The 23,825-nt window shown below is 40.0% G+C and overlaps 1 protein-coding gene across 2 annotated transcripts in view; it reads right to left on the minus strand.

Moving 5' to 3' along the window:
* Nucleotides 1-3,194: 3,194 nt before the first annotated feature.
* The window catches only part of rcor1 (REST corepressor 1), a 78,326-nt gene continuing 57,695 nt past the window's right edge, over nucleotides 3,195-23,825 (minus strand). The window contains exons 3-13 of one of the 2 annotated variants that reach the window (XM_028821192.2): nucleotides 21,442-21,522; nucleotides 15,156-15,208; nucleotides 14,757-14,918; nucleotides 13,236-13,354; nucleotides 13,067-13,145; nucleotides 12,868-12,918; nucleotides 11,829-12,029; nucleotides 11,137-11,214; nucleotides 8,981-9,038; nucleotides 8,372-8,589; nucleotides 3,195-3,741 (exon numbers count right to left, since the gene is read on the minus strand). In XM_028821192.2, coding sequence (XP_028677025.1) covers nucleotides 3,700-3,741; nucleotides 8,372-8,589; nucleotides 8,981-9,038; nucleotides 11,137-11,214; nucleotides 11,829-12,029; nucleotides 12,868-12,918; nucleotides 13,067-13,145; nucleotides 13,236-13,354; nucleotides 14,757-14,918; nucleotides 15,156-15,208; nucleotides 21,442-21,522 — 1,142 coding nt within the window. In that variant the 3' untranslated portion in view covers nucleotides 3,195-3,699. Of the gene's footprint in view, nucleotides 3,742-8,371; nucleotides 8,590-8,980; nucleotides 9,039-11,136; nucleotides 11,215-11,828; nucleotides 12,033-12,867; nucleotides 12,919-13,066; nucleotides 13,146-13,235; nucleotides 13,355-14,756; nucleotides 14,919-15,155; nucleotides 15,209-21,441; nucleotides 21,523-23,825 lie in introns of both variants that reach the window. The other variant, XM_028821190.2, reaches the window with a different exon arrangement.

Here is a 23,825-nt window from a genome sequence, read left to right on the forward strand (position 1 = left end):
AGATAAAACATTCTAGCTTTTTTCTCTTCTCAAGCCACCTGTTGTAGGCCATCAAAGACACATTAAGTGGAAGGGCAAGGCAGCTTGGCTGAACTGGGAAGAACAGACAACAAACAGATTTCAAAATCCTCCTCCTCCTTCTTACATAAAAAAAGAAAATCTTTTAATGGCCAAGACCCTTATTTGAACCTATCATTACTTACAAACCAGAGTACACAATAAAATCTCAAGATGTCAGCCTAATGATTCCCAAGATTAATAAAACAGTGGGATAGCGAGTTTTAGGCTACAGCAGCCGGAAGTTGTGGAATGATCGGCCTGCTAATATAAGAGATGCCCCTTCAGTATTAGCTTTTGAATCTTGGCTGTAGACCCAAGACTTTAGTCTGGCATACCCTGACTAGAGCTGCTGATTAGCTGTGCATATTGCATTTCTGTTTGTTAGTCATTTGTACAAAAATATAACTAATAATAATTTAAAAGTGTTACAACACTCTTTAATATCTTCTCGATATCTTGTTGTGGCACTTCGTGACAATGCTCTACTGCCATGCTGTTTAATGCACATGGAAAGACATCAGAGATACTAGGAGTCTTGGAATCAATGGATGGAAAAATTCTGCCACTGTGTCAGACAACCCAATACAGACTTTACTGCGGACAGCCCAGGATGGGGTGGGTAGCCAGTTGGCCGAGATGTTCAGGACTGTGACCGTGTCCAACTTTGTCTGTTGTAACTGACCGTGGCCCCTCAGAGGTTTACTTTCCCTAGGGATTCTGCTGACTGGAGTATTTGTTTTCCTCTCCTCCATTGACAACTGGCCATAGCTGAACAATTTATTAATGTACAGATATTGTTAGGATCCATTAATGTTAATCTGTTTAGAACTGCTGTGTTGTATTGTGTCTAAACAATTGTGTATCACTGTGCACGTGTTATGCAAATAGTAATCTGTAAAGTTGTGAACTTGTTGCAGCACTCCGGGCCTGCACTCAATGAAGAGCACTATACATCAATAAACTGAACTGAATGAGCGTAACATTTTGCTATGTCACTTCCTTCTCCAAGCTGCCCCTGCTGTTTTGTGACATCAAGACACCAAGCTAATTAAAAAGGGGAAGTCTAAACCGTTATATCATTACCAGCAAGTAGTGGATTTAGTTTTTTTCTGCACATTATCAAGGTCAATTCTCGACTTCAGTCCTCCCAAAAACTGTACAAACTTGAATCCTTTCTGATTATATCTTAAGATAAAAGAAAAACAAATCAGTATGATTTCAGTTTAAATGTGGATTGAAAAAAAGCAGAGTTAAAAAAAAAAGACACAAAACACCTTTATACATTTTTAGCACTTTTTTTTTTTTTTTTAACAAAAGTCCATGACAGTCCATCACCATTGAATGTAACATAACATAAATAGAAAATGATGCTTCATGAAAATGCAAAACTGAAATTTTCACAACAAAGGACACCACTCCCCCACAAAAAGAAAAATATGTATTCAAAATTGTTACATTTTATATATGCATTTATGATTTATTACAATCTCTTATTTCTTACATACTCACAGACAACAATGACAATTTAAAAAGGAGCATTTTATGAAAACAAAATGTAAAACCACCTCGATCCAGACTCTGTGCTTGAGGGCATTTCCGGAAGCACACAAATGTAAACACAACTGCATGCATAGAGCTATGTGAACTGTGCCGGGGGCTTGGGAGGGACATTCCCATCTTCACAGCACAGGTGTGGGAAACCATTTTGCACCTTGGGTTTGGTAAAGGGCACACGTGGCAGCAGATAGCAGGCACAGCCTAAACATGGTCCGAGTCAATCAGAATTAAGGCATCAAGACGTAGGCTCCTGGTATTTTACAGTGTGAAGTAGTGAAGATGAAGTGTCAAAGAGGATGAGGAGACAGTACAGTCAAGTTTGAATATGGGCTAGAAAAGTAACCGGATTGGGGAGGGTGATAACTAGCAAAACCCTAACACTCTTTACTTTTAGTATGCTTAGAGTCAGGTGGGGGAAAAAAAAAAATAAAAAACTTCAAAATGACCCCCCACCTCCACATAATATACACAAATTATAGTCAGCAAACTGCCACTTGTGACCCAGTGAGGGTCTGACCCTCCTCCATGCTGAATCCTTCACTCAGATATTGAGAATCTCTTCAAAATTGGGCTCCACCACAACTTTCTATGGTCCCCAGCTGGGCTCCTCATCCATGTTGGGCTCCTAACTTGTATCCCAAACCCCAACCCCCGCCGCCCCATGATTTCCTGCCCTATTATCTACAGAGCTCTTTTAACACCACTCTAATAGGAATTAAAGCTCAAGGGGACCCTCACAACTACCAGAGGAAGCACAGCTAATATTGACAGGACAGTAAGGGCTGACTGAACGGTCTACTATAGCCATGAAAGGAGAGGAAGAAAGCCTCACCCAACTTCGGGTACCTGATGCCAACTTTCAGGAAAAAGTAGTCTGCAGCAAAGCAAAGTGGGGAAAGTGGACCCAAAGCCTCTCAAACAAACAAACAAACAAACAGAATTGAAATAATGCCTACAAAGGTACAAGGACCTTGTAGGTAGAATTTTCTGAGCAGCCCTGTCTCCCCGCAGATAACTTTAAAGTATAATGCATTTTGTGAAATACACATTAATTATACACTATTGTTAATTATGCACAGAATAAATTACACAAAATGCTATCATAAAAACAAACTCCCAAACCCCCCCTCCCTCTTTTTCCAACCTTATACAATTATGGCATTCACATTATTTAATAAAATATAGAATTAACCAAAATAAGATATTAGAACATTGTCTTGCAGTTGCAGCAATGGCCACAGTTCTGAAAACGTCCCAAGAAAAAGCAGGGGAGCAGCATGCAAGTGGCCTGATCCAGGACCTGTTTGTGTATATTTTAAAACCATTAAAAAGGTGAAACTGTGCAGCAGACTCTCAGCAGCTTGTCAGACGGGTCAGATTGGGAAAGAAAGGCTGCTGGGCAAAATGTCTTCTGCCACCCAGCCAATGCATATCCTTTGGCTCCTTGAATTGTCTTGAGGACACAAGGCCGCTCTCTCTTTTTCCAACTCAAAGCTCTTCTTTTCTTTTTGTAACTGAAAAAATAATGCTTTCTTTTCAAAAGTAGTTCCGAAATACAGCTCCTGGCACACACTTGCTTATTATTTTTTTTTTTGCAATGTTATCTCATTGTCTGACATCCCTGAAAATGAACCCATGACTGCTCCATTCAGTCTCCACGAGAATTTCACAGAGAGCAAGCCAAAAGGCAGCATGAAAGTGCTATGCTGGGGTCTTCAAGCTTGATTAATAATTCCTTGTTTGATGTGATTTGGGGGCTAACAAACTTTATACAATGTGGAGTTGTGCTTACTATTTATTGAGCAGCTAGAAGGGTCTCCTTTGAGGGTAAGTAAAAGTAAACAAGCAGTTCAGGGGGTACATGAGGATGACTTGAGATAACAAAGGAACTGAACTAGAGATGGCCCTTTATTCCCAATTTTTTTTTTTTTTTGGTGACAGCTTATACAGTTCTCTAGGGAGGCCGTGAGAGGATGGCTGACTGAGGTGGTCTGGTGCTTTTGCACTGCAATGGCCATTACAAAACGATGGCCAGGAAAAAAAATGTCCACAACTGTTTCAAAGCCCCTTGCTTGCTTGCTTTCAAGATGCAGATGGGTATCGCATATTAAGAATTGGAGGAACCTAGAAAATAAAAGGAGAGTTATTGTTCCATGGGCATTGTGCAAGAAGAAAGTCCAACATCCTGAGAGAACATACTTTATATAAATATAAAAACATTCAGAAGAGACAGGATCACCCTGAGACAGAGATCACTTAGATATATTTTTTAATAATCAGTGTGCTACTACAGTCCTCACACAGTAAACTGATACTCAGAATTCTCGTGCAGTCAGACTACATCCACACTACTACATTTTTATTAAGAATGCCATTTTTAAATGAAAATGACCTCCATCTGGAGAATGTGTGGAGGTGTTTACAGCAGGAAACTTAAGGGTAAATTTCACACAAACATTAGGAAGTTTTTCTTTAACCAGAGACCCACAGACACATGGAATAAATGACCAAGTAGTGTGGTAGACAGTAGGACTTTAGGTACTTCAAAGCCTGACTTGATGTTATTTTAGAAGAATTAAGTGGACTGGCAAGCTTTATTGGTCTATTCTGATCTTGATTGTTGTAATGTTCTAAAACGACCCTAGTCCATGCTAAAATACCCGAAAATCCATAGGACGTACACTTTCACCTATGCCTATGTTTGTATACACTGTCAGAAAAATTCCTTGAAGGGACCATGTGTGATGAAAAATTCACAACCCTGTGAAATATCAGCATGTGTGCTAGCATGTGCATAGCATAGAGAAAGAAGGAAACTCTTAAAGACGCCTCAGAGAATGGCTACCTTGTCACATTAATGCGCTGATCACAGTTCAAAGGAAGTCTTCAGAACTGGTGACAGTAGTCTTGTCCATTTAAAAAAAAAAAAAAAAAACCCACAGCAAATGTTAAAAAGACACAAATAAAAAGTGATGAACTCTATGTTTATTCGCAAGGGGATTGATTATAAATAAGCAGTCGACAATGATCAGCGTAAACAGAAAACAAATACATGCACACCAAAAATTGTCTTTGTCTTCACTTTACTGCATTATGCTTTTGTGTCTTTGTCCTGTAATCCCGAGGGCTCAGCTGCATTACACACCCGTCTCCACTTCATTAAGCACCTTATTAATTTTGCCGTGGAAATCCTTATTGAATGGCATATGGGATTTATCAAAAAACTGTAGTGCCTTGTAAGTCATTTTACTGTTGCACATTTATGCAGCATTCAAATTACAAAACACAATTTAGATGCATACAGGTAAACCGCATGACAAAGCGCCATGGAAAGTGATCCCTTTATGCCCAGTATGCTGGAAAGGTGACCAATCAGGGAATAAGATGTAATGAGCAGGATCCAGTCTGGAAAAGACCAACTAATAATAAGCATGAAACTACCAGAGTGTGATGGGGTCAGCATTTACAGAAATCTTCATTTTCACCCGTCCACTCTGAAATGCTGCACTGTCATTTTCAGAAGTCTGTGGCTTGGGTTTAAAAACACTGGGGTAGTGTGGACAAAAGTCAAAAACATAGCAAATTGTCTGCCTTTTTAAATGAACATGTAGTAGTGTGGAAAGGACCCCAGTCTTTTCTGGCAAAAAAAAAAAAAAGGCACAGAGGGCAAGAAATGAACAGCCAGCACATTTAAAAGACAATGAATGCCTTGTGGTGAAAGGAACGTTAAAATGAAGAGAGGCAGTATTTGGTTAGAGGAATAGATACTTAGGAGGTTGCACCCCAACCACTCTCCATTCTAGTGTGGCAGGTGGGAATAATCGGTGCCTTTCAAAGACAACAGTAGCCTAGTAGAAAGAAAACAGCCGTTTCCAAAGACACAATGTGCAGTCTATTGAATTTGGTATTTAGACGTCAAAACAGACGCACGTCAACTGATTTAGGCAGCATTCAAACTCATGCCGATCCCACAGCCACCTACAAAGGGCAACACACCTTGCCTAGTCCTATCAAGTTACCGTACTGCTCAGGATCCATCTCAGCTTATGGCCACAACGCACAAAGCTCATCCAGACCCTGAAAATGTCCAGTTCTGCATGTATGCAGGGGTGCACAGAGATGAAGCTGTCAGTTATATGTATATCCTAGTTTAGTCCTTAAAGTTCCCAATGTACGCAGAGAACAGCCCTGTAAAAACACTGAGTTACACAATACGTAGCCCCACAGAGCAGTACCACCAACCTATATGTCTACAAGCAGCACAGCAGCTAAACCAAGCAGACAAGTTCATATGCAAGTGTGTGTTTGTTCAGTTTATTTTTTTATATTTATAAAATAAGATGCAAAAAACTGATAAACAGGAGACAGAACAATCACTGCACTATCAAATCATCAAGACAAAGATGTGTTGCATCCCCCAGACAAAGAGCATAGTTGAGCGTTCTTTTGATAAAATTTAAATTATATTAATGTGCATCTATTTACAGCATTAATAATGCTACAGATACAATAAAAATCCAACATAAAACCGGGCGGAAAACAATCACAACGCAGTCCTGTTTTGAGAATGCAGATGATGGTGGTGTAGTTAAGAAATGAAATCCCCCTGCAAACAGCTTCATGAAAGTTATGTAAAGGTTTGTCCCACCACGATGCCAATGTACAGTGCATCCGGAAAGTATTCACAGCACATCACTTTTTCCACATTTTGTTATGTTACAGCCTTATTCCAAAATGGATTAAATTCATTTTTTTCCTCAGAATTCTACACACAACACCCCATAATGACAACGTGAAAAAAGTTTACTTGGTTTTTGCAAATTTATTAAAAATACAAAAACTGAGAAATCACATGTCCATAAGTATTCACAGCCTTTGTTCAATACTTTGTCGATGTACCTTTGGCAGCAATTACAGCCTCAAGTCTTTTTGAATATGATGCCACAAGCTTGGCACACCTATCTTTGGCCAGTTTCGCCTATTCCTCTTTGCAGCACCTCTCAAGCTCCATCAGGTTGGATGGGAAATGTTGGTGCACAGCCATTTTAAGATCTCTCCAGAGATGTTCAATCGGATTCAAGTCTGGGCTCTGGCTGGGCCACTCAAGGACATTCACAAAGTTGTCCTGAAGCCACTCCTTTGATATCTTGGCTGTGTGCTTAGGGTCGTTGTCCTGCTGAAAGATGAACCGTCGCCCCAGTCTGAGGTCAAGAGCGCTCTGGAGCAGGTTTTCATCCAGGATGTCTCTGTACATTGCTGCAGTCATCTTTCCCTTTATCCTGACTGGTCTCCCAGTCCCTGCCACTGAAAAACATCCCCACAGCATGATGCTGCCACCACCATGCTTCACTGTAGGGATGGTATTGGCCTAGTGATGAGCGATGCCTGGTTTCCTCCAAACGTGACGCCTGGCATTCACACCAAAGAGTTCAATCTTTGTCTCATCAGACCAGAGAATTTTCTTTCTCATGGTCTGAGAGTCCTTCAGGTGCCTTTTGGCAAACTCCAGGCGGGCTGCCATGTGCCTTTTACTAAGGGGTGGCTTCCATCTGGCCACTCTACCATACAGGTCTGATTGGTGGATTGCTGCAGAGATAGTTGTCCTTCTGGAAGGTTCTCCTCTCTCCACAGAGGACCTCTGGAACTCTGACAGAGTGACCATCGGGTTCTTGGTCACCTCCCTGACTAAGGTCCTTCTCCCCCGATTGCTAAGTTTAGATGGCCGGCCAGCTATAGGAAGAGTCCTGGTGGTTTCAAACTTCTTCCACTTACGGATGATGGAGGCCACTGTGCTCATTGGGACCTTCAAAGCAGCAGAAATTTTTCTGTAACCTTCCCCAGATTTGTGCCTCGAGACAATCCTGTCTTGGAGGTCTACAGACAATTCCTTTGACTTCATGCTTGGTTTGTGCTCTGACATGAGCTGTCAACTGTGGAACCTTATATAGACAGGTGTGTGACTTTCCAAATCATGTCCAATCAACTGAATTTACCACAGGTGGACTCCAATTAAGCTGCAGAAACATCTCAAGGATGATCAGGGGAAACAGGATGCACCTGAGCTCAATTTTGAGCTTCATGGCAAAGGTTGTGAATACTTATGTACATGTGCTTTCTCAATTTTTTTATTTTTAATAAATTTGCAAAAACCTCAAGTAAACTTTTTTCACGTTGTCATTATGGGGTGTTGTGCGTAGAATTCTGGAGGAAAAAAATGAATTTAATCCATTTTGGAATAAGGCTGTAACATAACAAAATGTGGAAAAAGTGATGCGCTGTGAATACTTTCCGGATGCACTGTATATGAAGAGATGTTTTCCAACCCAGATGAATTCACATGAACAAGCAGGCACAGGACAAGAATATAAATCCAGAGAAAACTGTAATCCAATCGGTGTAATTATAATCCGATGGGGTAGTGAAGTGGTGAAACAAAAAACACCACCAATTGTGATCCTGGGTGCTTGTTATGGCTCACTTTTAAAGCTAGGGCCCCTCCTGTTTCACCCAGCAGCTCTTGCAGCAACCACCAAAGCAGCCCAATTATGCAGTGTTCCAGGGAATACCGGGATTTGCAGTTCATTTAAGCATTGTCTGCAGTTTCCCGCAATAGGTCGCAAAATACCATTTAATAACAAACCCCTGAACAAATATACACATATACATACATACATACACACAATCACACATGCATACTGGGGACAAATAGAATCTAATCTAACCTAGACAGTAGACAGAAAACTTGGACTCATACCTCCTCCTCCTCCTCTTCTGGTATTTTTGTTGTGGTGCTATCGGGTGATGTGTCCATTTTCTGGCTCTCTCTCCCATGTTCTGCCTCCCACTCCTGCAGTACCTCATCAATGTTGAAGCGTCGGCGATAATTTACAAAGAAATTCTTCACCTGCACCACTGACTTATTGCCAATGACGTCTGAAATGGCTTGGAAATCGCGCCCATATTTTCTAATGGCTGCATTTTGAAAAGGAAAACCAATTGAAAGGGAGTCAATTTACAATCTAGCAATATAGCAGAAATAGCAGTGCAGCTATTTCAGTGACTTCTCTTGATGTGCTAGACTACAGTTTTTCACAGTAGAATAGTGTGCTTGCATGGAAAAAAACTGAAAAGTTATTGCTGTTGAATGCCAGCTCATATATAGATTTTACACTACGATACATAAAAGTTCAAATACTGATGGGTATTTATACGAGAATTTAATAGTTCCATTTTATGACTCACTCACTGATGCAATTACAATGTATGATTAAATAGGACACGCAATGTTCCGCGTTATGGAAGCAGAATTCAAGGCAACGGATGAAAGAAAAAAAAAAATTACAAGTAGGTTTATACTTCTCACCTTGAACTGCCAGAAGCTGCTCCTCAGTAGTCCATCGGGCATTGAACTTCTGAGAAACCTGAACAAAAACAGGACACAACTGCTGATCATACAAATCAAAGACAAAGAAGAAGCAAATCTTGCTTTCTGAAATCAAACAGCCCCAGACACAAAATATGTACAGTAGAACTGATTCAACCTACAAACCTTGTGACCCAGAGCTCAGCATGGTGACTCATTCAAATGCAAGAAACCTTCTTTGTAACCTCCTCGGCTTTCTAAATGGAAATCATTTTAACTCAATGGTAAAGCATTTGGGAGTACATTTTATCATCGTCAGTCCCATTACTTTTTTGATGTTCTTGCTAGAAAAGGACCAAGCACTTTACAGAGAATGTGCCAGTTGTCTGCCAACAGACCTTTCCATTTAATCACGCCCATGCTAGTCTTCAGTGACCGTTTTTGTACTGTTGGGCTGAGTCTTAACTTATCCTATTCAGCTATGCATGGCTCAACTATTGTTAGACATGCTTATTATGGACTGTTAAATTTAGAAATGTACAGGCATATGATTGGGCTGTGTATAAGAATGTAGCTGGTATTCCAGAAATTCCACAGATACCATTTTCATGGACCAATCTGGAATTGGCTAGCTAAATAAGTTTTCTGATGTTAGGTACATAGTTCCAGGAGAACCAAATTGGTTTTTCAAAAAAGAACATATGATAGGCAGTAAAATGTCCTTAATATGTTTCAGTTAAAATTGGGAGCAAGTAAGACTATCATAGATGTACACCACAAAGAATGACACCCAGCATTTTTTAATGTGTAATTCAAGAATGTTGGAGCCATGTGTTAACCCTGTGGTCATCAGATCAAAGAAAGAACCATGACTCATAATGGAAGAGGTCTGGAAGCAGCTTAAATCTGACACCAGTAGAGATGCAGATAGTGATAAACCAACATCAAATGTCATAATGCATGTTGTAAACAGAGTGGCACCTCTGCCGATTGTTTGCTTGTGGAGGAGACTAGACTATTAAAAGTAAGATATCAGGTAACCACTTGGTCTCAAAGATGATGTTAGTTCCACATCCAATTCGCTTAATATTTTCTATAAGTGAAATGCATTGTTGGTGTGCTGTGGTCACAAAGCATCAAGAGATCACCATAATTCAATTGTACTCATTAATACATTTTAATTATAACCCTGACATGCTCAAGATTGTCATTATAGGCCATAAAACAGACAACATTAATTATCATAAATGGTCAGGCTTTTCCCAGGCCTGCTTTTCATACAATTTAGGCTAATACTTCAGGGAAAACAGTTTGGTACTTTTAAAATTCATCAAGCGTATTATCTTGTAATATACACTTGATATGAACATAAACACAGAGAGGATGATTACAGATTTTCAGCTTTGTTCATGCTGATACACCTAAAGTGTGATGAATGAGTGGGAGAAATATTAAGAATGTCCTCTCCGAGTTAACATCCGACGCGTGGGAAGTTTTATTTATGCTCAACATTTGTCAGATTTATTCTATACGCACACACACACACCTTTAAAATATCCCCATTACCCTTGATACACACCCACAATGGCGCCAAAACCCTTTAGAAAAGGCAGATACAATGAGTTACATTTGTGAGCAGCAGGGGACTTGGAGGAGAAATTTGCCTTTACTTCAGCTATTCATTCTGAAAGCTCCGAATAAGACTGCGTTAAGGACCACTGGTGCCTAGCTGTAATACTGAAAACCTCATCTTCATGGGATCATAATGGCAAGCTCTTATTAAAGATACCCTGTAGCAAAATGAATCGGCGTGCCCCTGAGACAGTTCATTTTTTTTTTTTTTTTTTTTTTTTTTTGTATTGAGAAAGCAATGGCAGGGGAAACTGGCCAATTCAAACTACGCAAGAGAAACAGTTGAGTGGTTGGGGGGAATGAATTGACTTAAAAGCAAATGGATAACTTAACAGAATAAAATAGGACATCCTTAATAATGTACAGCACAGAAACAATCCTAGAGTAAACTCCGCATCCCTGCTTTGTATGAGATTTTTAACACAATATCTTGCTACATGTTAACAACTGTAAACAGACGGCAACATGTGAAGTACGTACACACGTGTGACTCGATCAGGAAGTACAAGGCAATGAAGCCTTACCTCTGGAAGTCGAAAATCATCAATTCCATCCTGCAGCTTCTCCTTAAGGACACTATTGGTCTGCTTAATACTCTGAATCTGCAGGAGAAAAATGGTGATGGTAGTTTTCAGCCTTTTTTCCTCTCCTTGAATTCTAGTACATAAAGCAAGACTAAAGAAGGGGTTACTACCTTATAGCTTCTGGAAATGTGAACTTTAGAATGAAACATTTATATCCTCAGTGTGGACCTCCCACCACCACTAAAACCATAAATTAAGGCCCATGAGAAAGCACCACTGCCACCAGAGCACACAAAGTGGTGCAACACATGCATACAGTTAAGTGGGGTGTCGATGTACAGAGGAAGATTAATCTCGACAGGTATTGATTGATCAGCTCATGCCAGGGTGGTAAAGATGGCAATACTAGGGGTGAACTAAGGGAAGGGCTCACTGTCTTTGCTTCATCAGTGCTTTTATTTTTTTAGAAGGCAGTAGTTATAAACAGAGCAAAGTTTAATTGAACATGTATTATTTTAACTGCTTCAGCCAACTCTCCCGTCTAGTTTAACAGTATTAAAAAACCCTTGTGAATGAAGGAAAAGACTCAAACAAAAAACACTGTCAACCTGTGGCAATACTGGTACACGGCACATATTTAGCATCCGTTGCAAAAGTCACCACACACAGATTAGGGGCAGCCTGAAAATTACCTGTCTTTTTATTGAAACCAGTTCCATATCCAGCTGCCGAAGAACACTGACTGCTGAAGTTGCATTAGCGGACATGGCCTTGACATCATTCTGGCAGAGGTGCATTCCTTTGGGGGGTTTTTTCTTGGACCGATGCTGGTGTTTACCAGGAGTTGTCTGGGGCTCCTTTTTGACATGACTGGGTTTCTCGGGTGTCAATCCCTGCTTTACCACAAAACAAAGAAAATTTTACAAGTTTGAAGTAGCGAGAAAAATGCTCAAGGAAAGAGCAAGCTAAATATTTACCAACACTATAAAGCAGCTCCGGGGGCCAAAGGCATATGGGAGAATGCGGTAAGACTGAATGCCAGAGGATAAAAGGGGAATTTTCAAACAGGGCTCACTGGGCTGCACACAGGAAAGTCCCACACAGTAATGAATATTTAGCTTCCAAGACACCACCCCCACTCACTTAAAAAGAGTAAAATGAAAAATCCTGAAAAACATCCATTTTTAAAATTCATACTGGATGTAGCTCGTGCTGTGCTGCTGATGTTGCAGTGCAGGGTTAACCTTACAGACCCCTGAAATATCTCCAAATGATTTAGACACCACAGCACAAGTGTTCCCTAATCCTTGTAAACAACTTCCTTTCAAAGCAGAACCAGGATGACATGTTTGTTTAAGAACTGATCAGAAATTCCCTAAGGTAATTTCCTCTGACATTGCAAAGTAAGAAAATGGAGAAGTTAAACCAAGGGCAGTAATTTAAGATGGAATGAGAACTTAAAGTTTAGGTTAATTTGTTTCCACGTGGCTTCTGCTTCACTCCATCACCTTTTTGTGCCATTTGCTAATTGATACATTAGAAGAGAAAAAACACACCCTACCCATTCTCTATCTGTAAACAAAACCAAGCCGCTTTATTATTTGAAACTACTTCTTCAAAGAGTCTTTCTGCCAAAAGCACTGACACAGGGGACCTCCAATTGTTAAGTGAGAAGCCAAAACCTAGGTGCCTGCCAGATTGGCAAAGAGAAAAACACGAAGGCAAATGTACCTTGTTAATGACTTCTGCTTTGACTTCGGTCTTCTCTGGTCCAGTGGCATTCTGTAAATGACATCACCCAAAAACCACTTAGCAGATATTTCACAAAACGTGGGAATAAAGAATTGAGCCATTTTGTTTAGTTGTGCTATCTTTGTCAGACAGCCCCTGGCTAACTCCAAGACTGAGGTTTACTTTTGGACTCTAGTACCTCTTTCTTTTCTTCTTTACCACGCTCAATATCGGCATCACTTGTGGTATTCCCAATGTTTTCTTCCATTTCTTCCTCACTGTGGGGGGAAAAAACATGCATGTCATGAGTGTCATTGTATCTGCTGTAAACACAGACAAAACAGGCAGAGCTGATCCACACATCTCACCTTTCCTCTCGGTCCCGCTTTTGCTTCCGGGCATGTCGGTCCATTACACTTGTCTTGGTCCGTGTTTTCTTCCAGGAGTAATAGAATTTGACCAGACTGGCTATGGACTTATCTGGCAACTGAAGTAATAAGAGAAGTATGTCACACAAGATCATAAAAAGAGTGACATCCCAGGGATGGTGCTGATGTTAAGTCGCTAACCTATTGAGCAAGCATATTTATTTTTTAATGCCCAATCAATTTCTAGCTTATATAGTAAAGGACATCATATTCTGGCTCAGATTTCAATCTAAAAAATACAAAGATAGCCATTTTTCAGGACTCTCAGGTGAGAAAAAAAACACACAGCCTTATTTATATATAGTACATCTATGTACTTTCTAGTTCATGTATTACTTGTAGAATTTGAGTTCAAAAGCTATTTGCTTAAGATTATGTTTTTTAGAACAAGGAAATAGCCTGCCAGATACATACATAAATATAGCAAGCAGCTAGTATTGTGAACTGCATTTAACAGTCACAGATGCTGCAAAGTATTAGAGAGCCACCAAATTAGACAGGAAACTGCCATTTTGTGTTTTGTCTCATCAATAGCTAGGCTATTTGTATATTACTTTGAATTAACACTGTACATGAAAGCAATAAAAGATCACCTACAAGCAGCAACATTCTACTGTTTAAGGTGGAAAGAAAAGCCAGACAAATGAAGCAAATGATTGGCTTTTTATGAGCTGCCTATAATGTGGAGAAGTTGGGCAATGGAATTCAAACAGGATTCTTAACGATAAAAAAGTACAAAACTTTGCAAGTAGGGGTATCATATGACAAGGAACAGTAAGGAATGGTGGAAAAATTTCTAAGTATTGAACCCTCTCAGCCCCTGCCCCACCACAATGTTTAATAGTCTCGGGGATAATGCACATTGTATACCATAAATTATAATTAAACACTGTTAAAATGATTAAGCAATAAAAACTAGTGGTCACCAGTCCAACTCCTTAGGTAAGTCATACTGTCTGAAAGAGAAAGTGAAACAGAAAGGGGAGAAGTTGATTTCTTGGAATTAATTAAAAGATCGGAATACACTTGTCAGGCAACAAGTTAAGACTCCAGAACTACAGTGGAGTGCATAATTTAAATAGACTTTACACTGAAAGCTGGGCAGTAACTATCATTAAGAAGGGTGCTACAGTTACAGAATAAGGGGGATTCACTTACATAACTGAGACAAGAAACTACATGGGAATTAGTCAGAATTAACAGACAAGAACTGAGGGCAGAAGCTGCTCTATTATGTCACCTTACAGAGAAACTGAGTGTTAACACGAGTAGCGTGATGTACATACACAAACTGTTCAGTTCTTTTTTTTGGCCAACTCATTACTATCCTCAATTAGATCTGTTGCCATCTGCAGGTCATTCCATTTTTAAACTATTTGTCACATTACACAGTAAATCTTTGGTAGTAGTACCCCATTACATGGTTTACTAGTTTGTCTATGGTCCAAATAAATGTCTTACCATTTGTTGGATCCGGTGAAAGGTCTTTCCATGAAAACTGAAGCCTTGTTCAAAAAGGACTTTATCCTCCACTGTCCACTCATCTGGAAATGGGGTGAAATTTGGCAGGTCGGCAAGAGACTTCTCAATATTGTGCTTGTGCCAGAATAGCATTCCCAGGGCCTAAAGGAAAAGGATACATAAGTAAAGGTACATACAAAGAAACACTGAAAATACGGGACAAGGATCTTCAATCCATAGTGCATAAGAATTGAGAGAGATGAGGGAAACATTACAACTCAATAAAGGCTTCAACAGTTAAGAGAAAGTACCCGTTGGACTTTGACAAAGCAGGGCATCTACAGCATTTTGTCTAGACTCCCACATATAGAAGGCAACAAAGGCCAAAAACAGACTCACCTGCTCCATGTTGTATCCATGCTTCTCTTTGGCAATTGCAATGTACTCATCCACTGGAAGATGAAAGAAAAAAAAAAACAAAAAAAACCTCAAACGTTTATACGCTTATAAGCATATACAGTATGTGTTCTTTCACACACATCTACCTCAAAAAAACACACTAAAATGGCTTGCATGCATAAAATTATGTCTTACAGCAGAGCTCAGTGAAATTGATTCAGGTCAAGCAACTTTAATGACGACCAAAATGTGATCAAGAGACCTGGCCAGGACACATACCAGAAACTGATGGCAGAATATTCTGGTGAGGTGAGGTAACCCTGCAGAACTTACAGTGAGAAGAGCTCAGAAGGGCTCACCTTTGGCTGAAATGGTTTAACCAGCAGAACACCTGTAATTTTAAAAGTTTAAGATAAGAACGGTCAATTTTTGTGTTTTGAAATGTTAAATCTCATAATACCCTACCCCCCAAAACACAAGCTGTCCACTTCACCACCCATGACAAACAGAACCTTTGAGCAGTGTTAAAATAATATGGCTTTATAATTAAGAGTCAAGTGTGTGACTTTTTTTCCTCCCTTTACAGTCATCTAGGTATTTCTCTACTAACACAGTCCTCTCTCTAAATGTTCCTAACTGTACTGCTCATAATTATTCTCGATCCCATGTACAATGCACCCCACCAGATGTCTAAATTTCAGTTAGCAGAAATAAAATGAATGCACCTATTTATGAATATACACCTTACGCTTCATGACCTTAAAGAAATGGCAGTTAAAAGGGAATATGTGGCTTAGTTTGAGGGCCAATCTAATCTGCAAAATGCACCTACTCATATGTACAATCCCTTTACTTATGTCCACTTTCTTTACGCCCAGTTATCTCAGCCAACCCTGCCTGTAATAACTTCAAAGCAAAAGTGAACCCTGACACTATGGCTCTTAAATGGACAAAGAATGGGTAAAGAAAACCAGTACATATAGATGAAGTATACATATAAACAGAAGCACTAATGTGTTACAAGCACCTCATATTTGATCCAAAAATCTTCATTTTGCTGGCAAACTGCCACTCAGGTAAACCACTTCCTTTATGTGTGATCTGGAGTAAAGTTTACTTCATAAAGCAGACGGTGATACATTTTCTAACTAACAGGAATACCTTCATTAGATGTTTTATTGCAGATTAGTTTTTTAAATTTTTATTCTGTAAGTACCTTTGAGGCACCAGAGCATAGCACACTAAAACAGTGTTTAAATTTAATATAAAACTTTATTTCTTGAAAGAGGAAAAAAAAAAAAAAAAAACAACCTTTAGGGATCGCAGGAGTCTGCCAAATTTTAGTTTGCGCTAAGGAGACCAGGGTTCGCTTCCCAGGTCCTCCCTGCGTGGAGTTTGCATGTTCTCCCCATGTCTGTGTGGGTTTCCTTCAGTTTCCTCCCACAGTCCAAAGACATGCTGGTTAGGTGCATTGGCGATCCTAAATTGTCCCTAGTGTGTGCTTGCTGTGTGTGTGTGCCCTGCGGTGGGCTGGCGCCCTGCCTGGGGTTTGTTTCCTGCCTTGCGCCCTGTGCTGGCTGGGATTGGCTCCGGCAGACCCTTGTGATCCTGTAGTTAGGATATAACTGGATATGGATGGATGGAAAACTAACATCACATTTAACATTTCATTACTCCAAATCTACAAATGCCTATTAATTACAACATTATATTTGGGGCCCCTTTTCATAAGCAGTCCTTTAATAACCAGTCTTAAGTCCATCTGAAAGATAACTTTACAACAATTCATTGAAAAATGGGGAAAACAACACTTTTTTTCTTTCAAACCTTTGTTTTTTAAATTGAGCCACATAAGACACTACAGCCGCTTTAAGGGAAACTGCTACAAAAGCTGAAACTGGATGTGACACACACTAATATTAAAACAGCTCAGTTTTGCTCACTGCATATTCTAGGCGGCCACCTGTGTGTTGAAAACAGTCAGGTTTCGGTTGATGCTTCTGGGGGCAGCACCTTGTACCCAGGAAGCCCTCGGCAAACTCCCCTGACAGAAACATATCTTTCATCATGATTAAGCAAACCCTTCAGATGAGACGGCACAGGTCCAGGGATGAAGGAAAGTCAAACTTTTGTGTTTGCATTTAAATCTCCACTAGAAAGAAGCCACCACCAATAGCCCAGCAAACTACACTACACATATTGAGGCATTCCTAAAAATCTCTAGTCTGTCACCTTTAAAGAAAATGAGTAAACCTGTATTAAATGGCACCCAATATTGCCACTATTTTCTGAAAAACGAAAAGATCACACAAGGTGCACGTTGGAGCCATCTCTAGAACACAAGAGTATGTAGAATGTAGTCATAGACAGAAGAAGGGCAGTCAAGTACTGCATTTTAATGGAAATGTTGTAGTGTTAGCAAGATGAAATATGTTCAGTTGTGCCGACCAGTCACAATTTCACAACAGTGTGTATAAGTTTTACAACTGCCCAGAGATCTGTGCAAAAAGCCTTGATGATTTACTCTTTGAGTGATGTCTCCAACCACACACACTGTTCAGTTTTGCAAGTAAATGGCAACAATGGCAATCTGGACTTATTTTACTTTCCCAGTTATCACACATATAAAAGCACTGTTCGAAGACCCAATGCAGGTGGTTTAGATTATTATTTGAAACAGCCAGTAAAGTGCACGTAGTACATCTCCGCACACAAACTAGACGTCTTGGTTTGAGATCACATTTGCTTGTCAAAATTCAGGTGCATTGAATCCAAATCATCAAGAGCATAAAAAAAGGAAGGCTGCAAGTCCAACACTGCCACCTAGTGGCCCAACAAAGCTTCCAACAGCCTTGCAATTTCAATAGTGCTTCATTGTCCCATTTGCCTTTTTTCCTTCTCCATTTTTCAAACTTGACTTTGGAACTTTGTAGGGCCTTACTAGTTTCAGTTTTGACATCTGAACTGGACTTTGCTTACCATCGCGCTTTATTTTTTTTTATTATTATCTTTATCTCTTCTAAAGCTTTTTTTTTTTTTTTTTTTTTTTTTACTTTGCGGAGTAGAATGGTGCTTAACACAAGTACCTCCCAACAACAGGAAGCTGGGTTTAATTTGAGGCCTGATCATTGCCACTCTACATGAGGCGCCCGATCCTCCCACAACAAACTTCCTTTCCTTTTGTATAACTAAAATGGCATTTAACAACAAATAAAGTGACCCAACATAAGCGAGGGTGTTCAGTAGTTAACTGGTACCACATTCAGTGTTAGGCTCCTGCCTTTTGTCCAGTACTTTCAAGATAAGCCCCAACTTTGGCTCCTCACAATCCTGCAATGGGAATGCAGGTTTAAAACAAATGGATTAACCGAAAGCAGCCCTGATCCTTTGCTTTTGGATGGAAATTTAGATCTCTCAGATAAAAAAAAACTATCTGGAGAACCTAAGACTTTGCCACTCTATATCTGCCAAAATTATTATTCAGTTTTAATCTAGCTTTCACAAAATTCCTAATATTTATTTCTACTGAAGTCAGGAAGATTTAAAATCAAATTCAAAAATTTATTTGAATTTGTTGGTATTTGTGTTTTGCACCACAGAGGGTTATTAAGGTTTTCTGATTATTTTGTTGGTTCTGGCATCTAGTAACAGAACTATTTTGAACTTTTCCATTCTAAACGGGTATTGAGGATGGGGCAGCAGACCATCTTAATGCAGCGTGAGTAACCAACGACAGAAAAAGTGCTATAAAAAATGGGAACAAAGAGTCCCAAAATTCTGAGAGGCACAGAATGTTCATATGGAAAAGTACTCAGTTAGGTTAAGTCTACCTGGATACTTTAAGAGGGACTGCCCATTAATGGCCCAGTTTGCTTTGGCCCTACTTAAGCAAGAAGGTGCAATCCTGTCTTTCATTGACACTTAACTTGTGATGAAGTGTAAGTTGCCATCATGGGGCCTGTCTCTGGAATGCTATTTTAGAGTCTTCTCCGATAAGATTGATCAATCACAGGCAACTGACATCTAGGGATGTTATAGCCTTGCACTGTTGACCATTTGGTCAGTGACCAAAGATCCATAACTCAACCACTGGCAATCCATTACAACCCATTGTAACAATAACTCTGTACTCTTTGCCTTCTCTCTCTGTCTGTCTGTCCTTAACTTTTGCTCTGCAGCAGGACCACTACGGTCTACTGTGTGGCTATAAGCAAAGTCTGGAGCAAACCCTTCTATTCTCTGGGGTAACCTAAATGCCCGATCGTAAGAGGAGAAGACTGTCATTAACAGAGTTGGATGTGGGTCCAATATTGAGTCCATCCTTGCGAAAGCAAAGCAAGGTGCACAAACAACGCACCATACAAGAAGCAACCCATTAGTATTACTAAAGAAAGGAGTCAACTGATCACGAACGGCCCAAAAGGCACAGTTTTTATGCTAGGAGATAACGACCACTATATGTGAAACCTCAAAGTCAAAAAACAGAAAATCTGGACAAAGATGGAGAGTTTGATCCTTCCACATTTGCCAGAGAACCTCAAAAGAACCTGCAGCAATCTGAACAAAGCATCACCTCCATCCCTTAAGACAACACGAGTCAAACAGAGAAGCACGCTTTATACTTTTGCTTTGAAGAATGGTATGGTTATAAATTTGTAGTTGGGAGTATATACAAACAGGTCTGGTTATTGAGGTTCCCTGCCCTGAAAGTCAAGATGTTACAGGTTTCTCCTTCTAAATTCTGCAGGAAACTAAAGCAACCTGTAAACTCTGAACAGCTTCAGAGTGCGTCACGCAAGCTTACAGATCCTCACAGAGGAGTTATTCTGAGGGGTGACTGCAAGCAAGTGCAGTCAAGCTTTGGCAAAATCAGTGAGACAGAGAAACTTTGTCATTAGCTAAACGTGATCCATCTAACTAACTGAAAGACCAGAATTCTTGTAAGATGATACAAATCTTCAATTAAGAATTACGTTTTTTTTTTATTTATATAAGTAAGAGAGGAAAACAAAAAAATCAACCTAAGCTAATGTAGATTAATGTTTTGCTTTGTTTTTTTATTCTCGTGTCAGGTATATACTTAGATACAGTATACCCATCTTCTATTATCTTATAAAACGAATACATAAAGGGTTTTTGTTATTTGCTGAAAACAGTTTATCAAGAAGTCTGAACCACAAACAGAAGGTGAAAGTTGTTTTGTGCAGACTTTTGCCAATTTATGAACTTGTTCACGTTTTCTTGTGCACATAACGCAATCTGTCCCAGGACAGACAATCACAGTGCAAATGTAGTGTGCATCGTGGGACAGAATGTGGTGTGTGTAATTCACTCCATGACAAACACACTTCCCATACTCAGCAGGATTTGCACTGTGGACAAGAGGAGTGTAGTGGCAAAAACGGAAGAGCTGAATTAAAGAGAAAGCTCAGTTGCTCTATTTGCAGTGTTTAAAGGTCATTCCTGCACGCAGGAGTTCTAGAGTTCGACTGTTGCTCACAACATAAGAAGAGTTTCTGAAGGCCTTTACATTCCAGAAGTCAGATTCAGGGACGGCCACCTGTAGTTACCACACTGCAAATGTGTAGATGGGGATGGGTTGTGATGTGTGCAACACGCTCCACAACAAAACACTTCATAAACTGATCTCCTCATTGTTCTGGCATCCCAGTTGGAGCGTGAAACACAACAGTGGATCTCTCACAACAGTGACTATCTGCACCCTTTTACAACCTACTGTGGCTACATTATTTCCAAATACCATTTTCTTCCACCTAGACAGAGATGAAGCAACTGAAGATATGGATCCAAAAAAGGCCACAAAGAGCTGAACACTGTAGTTTATTAATTTCAATCTCAGAGATTTAAAGAATGACATATTCCCAAACATTAAAGTGGGACATTCTGGTCTTACAAGGGAGATACACACATTACTACTGAGTGACTCGCCATGGATATGTCTTGACCAAAAATATTGTCTCAATTTCTGTCTGCATGACCCTTTAAAGCTCCAGCAGTGAGAGCCAAAAAATAATAATTCCAGAGTACTTATACTGTATATTTTGATTTGAGTGGACATGAGAAATTACTCAGTTACTTTAAATGCCATATTCTAAAATGGCAGGGCTGTATATCTCAAGAATGTTTATCCAGCCTGTGGTGAAGCACTAAGCTATTTGACAAAATGCATGAAGTAAACCTAAGGCACTAGGCCAGTTGTGCAAAGAATGAATGTAGGCATTTTACTGAATTCTTTTCCTATGTGCATACTGGCAGTTATACTCACATTTAGCTTCCGACAGGTTCAGATTAGGCGACCAGACCAGCATGCCCAGATTCTCCCTCTCCTGGCACGTCTTGGCAACTTCTGTCAAAACAAAATTTGAAATGTGTAAATGTCAGACAATTAGTTATCTGTAACCCAAGACAGGCCTGTCAGTACAGGAAGATGCTGAAGGGTTTACAAGGAGTGCAGTGTGGAAAACACACTTTTCACCCTGGTACACTTGCATCAAACTCCTACTGCAGTGGCACATACCTACCAGCAGAGGAAGCTTTAATGCCTGCACATGGTGAATCTCACGTATGCTAAACCTAAACAGAGGAGCGGAACAGAGGAGGGGGAAAGTAAATTTCAGTGAATACCCTCAGGGTCCCTCCTTAGTACAATGATAGGGGGAGGAAGAGTGTTGGCCTTCTACACAAAGCACAAGAAAAATCAGGCTGGTAATACTGGAGCTGCACTTCAGGTTCAAAGCCAAATCACTTTTATATATAAATAAAAGGTTTCTCCCGACATGGTCGCTTGCATATACTCTGCCTTAAACTACAACTCCACATTTCAACATCTCTGTCAAATTCTTTTGATCCTGATTTGAAGATATTTTAGTACCAACAAGTCAACAGGATTTTTCTGTCACAAACTGGACAACTGCACTTATTGTACTTACTGGGCCATCACAGGACCTCCTTGGCTGGACACAACCAAGAGCTGTTTTGCTACAGAGCCATATATAGGTGGAAGATAACAATGCATAACACCTGCGATTTTAAATCCAATACCAACTTTATTAGCATGATTATAGTTTGTGTTTTCAATTCATTAATTCCATAAACAATATTTTCCTTTCATGTTTAAGTCTCTCCTAATGGCAAAGAAATCCACTATAAACCACAAGGTGGCCAATTCAATCCCTACCAACCAAAGTGACCCAGAGCAAATCACATAATCTTCCCATGCGACAAATGCAAAAATATGAAAAAATTAGTAAAGTTATCTTTTTGAGGAGAGTGCTTGTGCCATGAAGGACAGATAGGCATCCCGGCTGGACAACAGCATGACTTCGGGATAAAATAGAAGGTTTCAGGAGATAGACAAGTAGAAGCTGGAGGCAAGGAGCAATTGCAACCCCCATACATTAGGTGGCAGTGGTCTGCTTGGAGGTATCCCAGCATGGACCCCTGCAGGGCTTCATGGGAACTGGAGTACAGAAGTGCAGCCATGTCGGGGTCCCTAAGGTACCGCTGTTTGTGGGGTAGGGGTACCTACCCTGGCTCTCAAACAACCCCGAAGTAATCCCCACAAGTCATGCCTGGTCACCAGGTGCTCTTCCGGGTCCAGTATAAAAGGAGCCCACTGCCTTATCTCGGAGAGTCAGAGTTGGGCAGTGGGCAACACTCAACTAGAGGAGGACGGACAGGAAAAACACTATGGTTTTTCGGCTGTGTTTCTTTGTTTTGATACTTGTTGGATTACAAAATCCATTATTTGAACCCGGGATTGTGTCTGACATTATTGGCACAGAGGTTTGGGATTCTGTGGTGCCCACTACTGGTTACAAGAGGTATCAGCTAAATTAATCACTGTAAATTTCAAGGTACATAAATGAAAATACCAGCCACTTGTCACTTTCTCATTGGTCTCAATAGTTTCATTTTTCCTTAAAAAAATGTAGTTTTCTTTCATTTTCTAAACTGTCTACAGGTCTTTTCTTAGTCTGTTTTTACTTCTCACATTTCCTTGCTACAAACACACAAGCACAATAAAACAGATGACTTAAGAGCTTTCATTCACGTTCCATACCCAGTTAACCAAATTCAGACCTAAGTGCACTGAACCTACCCCAGCATCAGACAACACAAGGCAGGTGCCAGCCCTGGAGAGGACATCCATCTATTAGAGGGCACACTAATGCACACCTCGTCACTAACGCCAAGTCAACAATCCATCTAACATGCAGGTTTCTAGGATGGGAAAGCAAAAACTGAATTTGCAAAGGAATAACCACACAGTTGCAGCAAGAACATACAAACTTCACAGAGAGAGTGACCAAGGCGAGATGTGGATCCATTCGTTTGGAACTTGGAGGAAGCAACCGTGGCCACAGCATCACCAAACAATCACTAAAGAGTTTTATATTTATACAGCCAAAAAATTAAAATGTGCTGCACTTTGTATGTCTATGTGTTGCATCGTGTTGTATTTTTTTAGGATGTAGAATTTTACATCTAAATAAATAAAGCAGCTTGGTTCCAAATTCAAGTTTCCTATGAGTCTTAGTCATTGAGACTGATGGACTAAAACAACCGCAGATGCTCTCTCTGCCAGCAGATGGCAGCTACACGGCACTTCACAAGACACACATGCTTTATTTTCAAAAACTGTGAAAC

Source organism: Erpetoichthys calabaricus, chromosome 16, assembly GCF_900747795.2.
Source record: "Erpetoichthys calabaricus chromosome 16, fErpCal1.3, whole genome shotgun sequence".
Classification (NCBI taxonomy): Eukaryota; Metazoa; Chordata; class Cladistia; order Polypteriformes; family Polypteridae; genus Erpetoichthys; species Erpetoichthys calabaricus.